Source organism: Apis dorsata, unplaced genomic scaffold (genome assembly GCF_000469605.1).
Source record: "Apis dorsata unplaced genomic scaffold, Apis dorsata 1.3 scaffold_249, whole genome shotgun sequence".
Taxonomy (NCBI): Eukaryota; Metazoa; Arthropoda; class Insecta; order Hymenoptera; family Apidae; genus Apis; species Apis dorsata.
This window is the reverse complement of record NW_006263528.1, coordinates 44,852-54,384: the sequence shown is the minus strand read 5'-3', so window position 1 is coordinate 54,384 and position 9,533 is coordinate 44,852. Positions and strand designations below refer to the sequence as shown.

The 9,533-nt window shown below is 21.3% G+C and overlaps 1 protein-coding gene across 4 annotated transcripts in view; it reads left to right on the top strand.

Annotated features, from left to right (window-relative positions):
* Positions 1-6,685, top strand: part of LOC102670670 (dedicator of cytokinesis protein 9) — an 11,721-nt gene extending 5,036 nt beyond the window's left edge. The window contains exons 12-29 of one of the 4 annotated variants that reach the window (XM_006616041.2): positions 129-228; positions 328-699; positions 794-991; positions 1,109-1,255; positions 1,418-1,604; positions 1,678-1,707; positions 2,343-2,521; positions 2,643-2,851; positions 2,940-3,347; positions 3,539-3,839; positions 3,974-4,133; positions 4,228-4,388; positions 4,478-4,807; positions 4,886-5,027; positions 5,256-5,518; positions 5,582-5,939; positions 6,012-6,303; positions 6,419-6,685. In XM_006616041.2, the coding sequence (XP_006616104.1) occupies positions 129-228; positions 328-699; positions 794-991; positions 1,109-1,255; positions 1,418-1,604; positions 1,678-1,707; positions 2,343-2,521; positions 2,643-2,851; positions 2,940-3,347; positions 3,539-3,839; positions 3,974-4,133; positions 4,228-4,388; positions 4,478-4,807; positions 4,886-5,027; positions 5,256-5,518; positions 5,582-5,939; positions 6,012-6,303; positions 6,419-6,647 (4,066 nt within the window). In that variant the 3' untranslated portion in view covers positions 6,648-6,685. Of the gene's footprint in view, positions 1-128; positions 229-327; positions 700-793; positions 992-1,108; positions 1,256-1,417; positions 1,605-1,677; positions 1,708-2,342; positions 2,522-2,642; positions 2,852-2,939; positions 3,348-3,538; positions 3,840-3,973; positions 4,134-4,227; positions 4,389-4,477; positions 4,808-4,885; positions 5,037-5,255; positions 5,519-5,581; positions 5,940-6,011; positions 6,304-6,418 lie in introns of all 4 variants that reach the window. The other 3 variants (XM_006616040.2, XM_006616042.2, XM_006616043.2) reach the window with 3 other exon arrangements.
* Positions 6,686-9,533: the final 2,848 nt, after the last annotated feature.

Here is a 9,533-nt window from a genome sequence, read left to right as displayed (position 1 = left end):
AAACTATTTTGATTATATCATATATATTTCATATATATTATATATATCATATATATTCCATATAATATATATATATATATATATATATATATATATATATATAATAATCATATATACATTTTATATAGATTAAATGTAGATATGGATATGAATGTACAAACACTACCTGTAGCAACACATTTGCCACCAGGTTATCTTTCAATACAACCTCTTGGGTTAGGCAAAGGGGTAAATATTTTTGTTTTATCAATATGAAAAAATAATAGAATGTAATAATTATTTGCAATTATTATTTCTAAAATTTAAAAAATATAATTGTTATTCTAGAATGCGGGACCGGAAATTATATGGGTTGATTCCCAACGGCCAGTATTTACAGTAGCATTTCAGTTGATTTCAACAGTATTTACCCGTGATGTACATTTGCATAATTTATTTGCTCACATGGAACGTATCTTAGATACAAAATTAGGAGCAGTACCAGCAGATTCAGAAACCTGCAAAATATTAAAAGCTGCTCATGCTGTACAGTTAGTTACTGTTATTACATTTCTTCCTACTATTTTAAATCAATTATTTACTTTATTAATTTCTACAACAAATGAAGAAGTTGGTTTATATATTATAAGAGTTTTAATACATTTTATAAATATGGTACATGAAGCTGGTAGAAAAGAAACACTTCAAGCTTATATCAAGGTAAACATTGTTATGTAATATAATAAAATTCATTTTATTAAAAAATTATTTTAATTATTTTATATTAATTATTTTACATTAATATATTTTACAGTTTGTTTTTGTACCACCTTCTCAAGGAAACTGCATTTTAACAGTTCATGAACAATTAGGAAAACATCTTCCTACATTATTGCAACTAAACAATACTGATTTTTTAGTAGTAAATAAATTTATGCATCACTCTAATTTCTTTTTTGAAATAATGATTAAAAGTATGGCACAGCATTTGTTATCAACAGGAAGAATAAAAGTAATAATAAAATTTTGCAATATATATAAAATATAATTTGGAATGAAATAATTATAATTTATATAATTATAATTATAATTATAATTTAATTCAATTAATAATTCAATTATTTTATAGATGCATAGAAATGAAAGATTTTCTAAAGAATATCATGAAAAAATTCGAAATTTAGTGGAAGTTATTATGCCTTATCTTATGAATAAATATAAAGAAATGCCAGTTGAAACTCATGAATTGAATAAAAGTCTTGCACAATTCTTAAAGGTAAGTAAATGCAATAAATAAAAAAAAAAGTAAAATCAATTTATTAATCTAAATATTATATCATCTTATTTTTTTAAATTATTAACAATAATATTTTATTATTTTATTATAATATATATTTATAAATAATATATATATATATATATTATTTGTTTACAATAGAGATGTCTTACATTTATGGATCGTGGATTTGTTTTCTATTTAATAAATTTATATATGGATAATTTCTCTCCTGGTGATCAACGTACATTACATGATTTTAAATTTACATTTTTACAAATAATCTGTTCACATGAACATTATATATCATTTAATTTACCAATGATGCAATCACGAATTACTTCCAGAGGTAAAATTAATTAATATTGTATTATATTTGATATTTAAAATTATATAATATAATCATTTTATGCTTTATTTAGAAGATACAGAGAGTGATCCAGAATGTGATGGTATGTTAAGTCATACACTCCCTGTTTATTGTTATTGTAGCTAGTGAATGGGAGTTGCACAGAATTATCTCGTTATTAATCACTATGAATCAGTAGATGTTTAGAAAATAATTTCATTCTTATTTATTGCTATGCAAGACTGTTTCATTATATTATATTAAAATGCACTGAAAATTGTAAAATGAAATTTATAAAATATTGTATAATTTTGCAATATATAATATAATAAGATAGATTTACATAAATTTATTTTATATTGATTATTAGATAATTATCATATTTTTTTATGTAAAATTTTATATTTTTATCTTAATATTTATTACTTAAAAACATTTTAATGCAAAAGAAATGCATGAATTTGCAAATAAGATTGCAATTATAATTAATGAAATATTAATATTATTAAATGATGAACAATTTTATAAAATAAATTTTTTTTTCATTTAAATAATAAGTGTCTATAAAATAATTAATAATTTATAATAAATTAAAAAAAAAATTTCATTTAAGTTATTTTAATTTTATTTATTATCTTCAATATAATTAGGTGGCCCTTGTATGTGCATATTTTTTTATTCTCATACTATTTAAGATTACAATATATCAAATAAATTAATTTTAAATATTTCTTACAGATTTGATAAGTGAATATTGTTTATCTGAAGATTTCTGCAAACATCATTTCTTAGTTGGACTTTTAATGCAAGAAGTTAGAACATCTTTAAATGAAATTATGCAAATTCGTAAAGTAGCAATAGCTACATTAAGAGATTTAATGGCAAAGCATGAACTTGATGAGAGATATCAAAATAAGGTAAACTATTTTTATTTATTTTTTTATGTTTTTATAAGTTATATTTTAATATGATTAGCATTTTTTAAATACTAATATTATTTAAATATAATTCGAAAATAATATGATTTTATTATCATAGGGTCAATTAAGTAGAATAGCATCCATTTATATACCATGGTTAGGTATTGTACTAGAAAATCTACATCGATTACAATCTATACATGATAACAGTAAAACAGAAATTAAACAAAATGGTGCCAATAGAATATCAACTAGTAGTTCATTTTTGGCAAATAAAGATACTGCAAGTAATGCTACAACCACTGGAACTCCAAAATCAATTCATAGGTATACTTAAAGTGAATTTGATAGTGTTATTTTGTTTGAAAAATATGCAAGTGAAAAAAATTAAATTTATATAAAAAAATATATATAGGCTTACGTTACATTTGGAGACTCAATCTCCGATAAGAGCATCTATGCATCTACGAGATTCTACATACTTCGCAGCCATAGCAGGTCAAGGTTTAGTTAATGGATATTCTTGCACTAGTATAGAATCAGATACATCAACAATATCTGGTGCTTCTCAATCTAATATATCTCAAGAAACTACTATTATTCGCGAGCCAATTGAAAATGGTACTAGCGAAAAAAAGAGACATTCTCGTTCTTTAAGTGTTACTCAATCATCACCTAGATGCGATAAATTGCAGTCATCAGAAGTTAAAGATATTTTACTTTGTTTTTTATTTGTGATAAAATATTTGGGTGATCATCAAGTTATTGCTTGGTGGCAACAATGCAGTGATTGTGAAATTTTAAGTTTTTTTACAATAATAGAGTAAGTTAATATTAAATTAAATATAAAAACTATTTTTGATATATTTTATATATATATATTAAATTATTTATATTATATTATTATATATATTATTATATATATTATATATATTATTTATATTATATCATATATAATTATTTAAATTATTTATTATATATTATATATTATTATATATTAAGTTTTAATTTTAGAATGAGTCTTCATCATTTTAAATATATTGGTAAAAGACAAATAGCTACAAATATGATAAATAATTCTGGGAAACCTCGAACAGTGAAAGCAATGACATTACCAGCTAGAATGGCACCTCCTGATTTTTCTAATGAAGGACCTACTACTAGTACTTTGCAACCACATAATACTACTGTAAGAGAAAATCTTGTTGAAAATGATAGTGGAAAGATGCATCAAGTTTTATTAGAAGCGAATATGGCAACAGAAGTTGGTCTCATTGCATTGGATTGTTTAGGATTATTTTGTATTCATTTTAAGGTATAAAATAATTGTAAAAAATTAGATTTTAGATTTGATATGTTATGATTGTATATCACATTTTTTATATTTTAAATATATTTTATATTTTTATATTTTATATTATTTAATATTTTTTTATACTTCTTTTATAGGATGTACTTTTAGCAACAGATGGTGACAATCCCATTATGCAAAAAGTATTTAACATATATTTATCATTTTTGCAAGTTGGACAATCTGAAACTTTATTACGTCATGTTTTTGCTAGTTTCAGAGCTTTTTTGAATAATTATTCTATAATTCTGTTTCAAGGTATAAGTTTAATTAGATGGAATTTTTTTGAGATAAAAAACAATTAATATTTAATAATTTTAATTGAGTGATTATTATTTTATTATTCTTATAGGCAATGCAATTTTATGCGGTCGTTTATGTTATGAATTATTGCGTTGTTGTAATAGTAAGTTAAGTTCTATCAGGCAGGAATCTTGTGCTTTACTTTATCTTCTTATGAGAAGCAATTTTGAATTCACTAGTAGAAAAGGATTAACTAGAGTTCATTTGCAAGTAAGAAAAGATCAAAAAGATGATTTTTATTTTTATATTGGATTAATTATAATTATATTTAAATATTAATACATTATATTTATAAAAAGGTAATAATATCTGTTTCTCAAATGCTTGGAAATGTTATTGGATTAAATAATTCAAGATTTCAAGAATCATTATCATTAATAAATAGTTATGCTTCATCTGATAAAGTAATGAAAGGTACTGGTTTTCCAGTTGAAGTTAAAGATCTTAATAAAAGAATTAGAACGGTTTTAATGGCCACAGCTCAAATGAGAGAACATAACAATGATCCTGAAATGTTAGTAGATTTACAACATAGTTTGGCTAATTCTTATGCTAGTACACCTGAATTGAGACATACATGGTTAGAAACCATGGCTAGAAATCATGCAAGAGATGGAAATTTTTCAGAGGTATATTTTAAAATTTTATTAAATATAATTTTTAAATGAAAAAATATTTATGATATTATATTCTCATTATTTTCTTAGGCTGCTTTTTGTCAATTACATATTGCTGCATTAATAGCTGAATATTTGAAATTAAGAAAAGTTCATACATGGGGAGCCGAAGCTTTTGATAAGATTTCTAAAAATATTTCTAGAGATGAATGCAGTCTTAAACTTGATGCTGGTGAGATTTGTATGTTTTATATGTATTTGTATTATATTTTATGTTTTTATTATTTTTAATTCCCTTTTTTATTTTCGTATTTTTTAATGTATATATTTATTAATTAGAAATTTAGATTAATTTTTAAATTTCTCTTAATTAATATAAATGTTATAAAATTACTTAGAAATAAAAATTATATCTCTTGAAAATAAAATTTCATAAACATATATGATGGAATTATTTTAGGTGTACAAGATATTCATTATAACGAATGTATACTTCTTGAACAATTGGAAATTTGTGCTGAGATGTTGGAAAAAGCAGAACGTTTTGAACTTCTTGGACATTTATACAGATTAATAGTTCCTATGTATGAAGAGAAACGAAATTATGAAGCATTAGCAAATTGTTATTCTCATTTGGCACAAGCATGTAATAAAATTGTTGAAGTTACAAAATCCGGAAAAAGACTTCTTGGAAGATTTTATAGAGTTGCATTTTTTGGTTCAGTAAGTATTAATATCTGATAATACTCTTTTTAATATATAATTTGTAATAATTATATTTTTCAGGCATATTTTGAGGATGAAAATGGACAAGAATATATTTATAAAGAACCTAAAGTTACATCTTTATCAGAAATTTCAGAACGTCTTCATCATTTATATTCTGAAAAATTTGGCTCGGAAAATGTTAAAATGATAATGGATTCTATACCTATTGATATGAGTGAATTAGATTCAAAAATAGCGTATATTCAAGTGACGCATGTCACACCTTATTTTGAAAAATATGAATTAGAAATTCGGCAAACAGAATTTGAACAGAATCATAATGTATTATGTTTTATGTTTGAAACTCCATTTACTAAAGAAGGAAAACCAAGAGGTAGTCCAGAAGAGCAATGGAAACGTAGAACAATTCTTACAAGTAGGTTTATCTCAATTTTATTTATGGTTTTATTTATAAATATATACTTTAATTTATATTGTATGATTTTAGCACAATATTCTTTCCCATATATTAAAAAACGTATTTTAGTAGTTGAAAAACGAATAATGGAACTGAGTCCAATTGAAGTTGCTTTAGATGAAATGCGACAACGTGTCCAAGAATTAGAAGATGTAGCTCTTATAGGTCCAACAGATGTAAAAAAATTACAATTAAGATTACAAGGAAGTATATGCGTTACTGTGAATGCTGGACCACTTGCATATGCTTCTGCATTTTTAGATCCTGCTCTATCTCCACAATATCCAGATGATAAAGTTGAAGAATTAAAAGATATCTTCAGGTATATTTTTTAAAAAATCTTATGAAATATACATATATATGAAATTATTTCTTTAAATATCCCATATTGATTTTTGATTATTAAATTATAATTTTGTATTATGCAATTTTTCCAGAGAATTTGTTAAAATATGTTATACTGCTCTTCAAATAAATAGCAAACTAATTACATCTGATCAACATGAATATCAAGAAGTATTACGTGAAAATTATCAAAAACTTTGTCAAAATTTATCTTCATTACTTGGAGAACCTATTTGGCCTGATGAACAAATTGGAAATTTTAAACGTAACAGCGCTGCTTTATTTAGTGCTATCAGTGGTGCTAATAATCATACAACTTAAAATAAAAAACTATTAAAATGAAATCACCTGCAATTAAATTAGCTTTATTTTCTATGCATTTTTTTTATATAAGTGAATGGTACAAATTGGGTCACATTAACCCATGATTAATTTGCATACACTAAAGCAATTTCATTATAAATAATGAATAAATGAATGTCATTACAATCGTAAGTAAGATTATTATTATATATTTACTTAAATTTCTTATAATCAAATTTATTTTTTTTTATATATTGCTGATATATCATGATATACTATTAATTTTATTTTTTTTTAAATTATAAATAAGAAATAACTAAGATTTTTCTATTTTTTTTTAATAGAATAAAAGAATACAAAAATATTACTCTAAAATATTATTAAAAATATTTAATTTAAAAAACATTTTAAAATGACATACATTGCTCTCTTTAATTAATGTAAAAATATTACTCATGGCCTATTTCTTAGAATTAATTCACTGCCATTTTCGTATATTTAATACATATTCTGTCTTTTTTAAATAATTGTGTCAATTGAAATTTTATATATAAACAGAAACAATAAGATGCAAAAAAATACTATTTAGATATTTTATTTCTATGAAAGATATATATATTAAAATTTTCCTAGTTGCAAGATTTATAATAATCTATATTGATATACAATTAAGAATATTATATATATATATATTTATTATTATACATTTAAATCTAGTTAAATGTAGTATATTTTGGTGTCAAGCACCTAAAGGGGCATTTATACATGTACAGAGTATTATTAAATATATGGAATCTTTGGAGAATAAATTCTAAATACTAAAAAAATATGAAAGTTGATATAAAAATTTAATATGATATAATATAATATGATTCGATATGATTCAATTAATTAATTTTAAATCGTTTATAAATTACTCGAAAAATAAACTTCAATCAATATTTTTAAAAATCAAGTTTTATATTTATCCTGGTAATTGATTATTTATCCAAAATCGATTTTTCAAAGATATTCTATGAGTATTTAATAACATTCTGTATATGTACATATTTCGTAAGAATTCGATGATTTGTATATTAAAATATGTTAAATGTGTAGAGCTTAATTTGTATATATTTGTATAATTTATTCTATATATATATATATATATATGTATTATGTAAAGAAGATGGAGCTAACAATTCTATATTTATTCAATTATTATTAATTGAAGGAGGAGGTTTATAATATAATGTATTACACGTGCACATATGCACATATCACAAATGTAAACAAATTTTAATATTTAAACTTTTATATAATTTTTTTTTATAAATTTATAAATTATGTCTTATAAAAAATTAAATTAAAAATAAAAAACAAGGTTTTATATAATAAGATTATTTAAATGCATGTGAAATATTTATATCTCCTCATTTTAATTAATAAAATTTTATGGACTATGTACTTAACAAGAAAGTATTTTTAATAATTAAACAAATTTTTGTTTTATATTGTACGCATATCTTCTTTATATAATTTTCTTGTGATAAATTTCTAACAGGGAGTAATATTTTATCATATTTACATATTAACTTGATATGATTTTTTTTAAAAATGTAAATAAGAACACAAATATTGAATTTTTACAACATACATAAAATATAGAATTAAATATTTAATATTTCATAAAATTGAATAGCTTATTATTTTTATTATATACAAAATATCATATTAGTAATAGTAAAAATTTTGTTTTATACAGATTTTATTTTTTATTTAATGAAATTTTATTTAATAAAATTTCATTTGAATTACATGTATAAAGCAATGCCGATGTTAATTTTGTTATAGATATTATTCGAAAAAATTTTTGCAAAATTTATGTATTATTGTATGTAATCAATTTGTATTGTATATGTAATTGTAATTAGTATATATAAAATATTACGTTTTAGAATTTATCTCATGTATGCAAAAATTGTTTATTGAATACACATTTTTTTATATATGCTTTATACATTTGCAATTTTGGTAGTACAAAACTGCTTATATAACACTGCAAATAAAAAATAGTATATATAATAAACGCACAAATATGCAATTACAAAAAAATGATTCATTTTGAAATTTAATGCAATTATATAATATATAATAATGTATTAATAATTTTTATATTTTATTCATTATTAAATATTTAATTATGTGATTTTTAACATTAATATTTTATTGACAAAATTACAATTTTATTATACATTTTATTATTAATTTGAGAATTTGCAAAATGGATGTACAGTTCTCATATTATAAAAAAAAAGACTAAGTGAGAAATTATATATTTCAATATGTAAATTACAAAATATTAGGCTTATAATAAAATTTAGTTATAAAATAAAACTATGAAACTATGAAATATTTGACTGTTATAAAACTTGTGTGCCATGGCATATTATTTCTTTTATTCAGACTGCACTTAGTGATTAGTTATAGTATAAATTAGTATTGCACAGATGAGTCTGAATATTTGGAAATACATGTTGTTATTTGTTTCAACTGATATAATAGATACTATTAGAAATAGAAATAATTATACTTAGTAAACTATAAATTGTTTATATTTTTACTTTTCTTAAAAAATAACTATGTTTAAGAAGTAATTATATTTCGTATATATGATAACATCTTGATTTTTCATAGTAGGAATTTAAATTAGATTAATTTTTAAAGAAATTCTTTTTTCAAGTGCAAATTTTAATTTTAATTATAATTTTATATAAATTTTAATTTTAATTATAATTTTATATAAATTTTAATTATAATTTTATATAAATAAATGAAGCAATAACATTATAAAATTCATTAAAATTTTTAAGTATACATATATGTTCAAATTATAATTATTAGTAATTAAAAGATCAAATATAT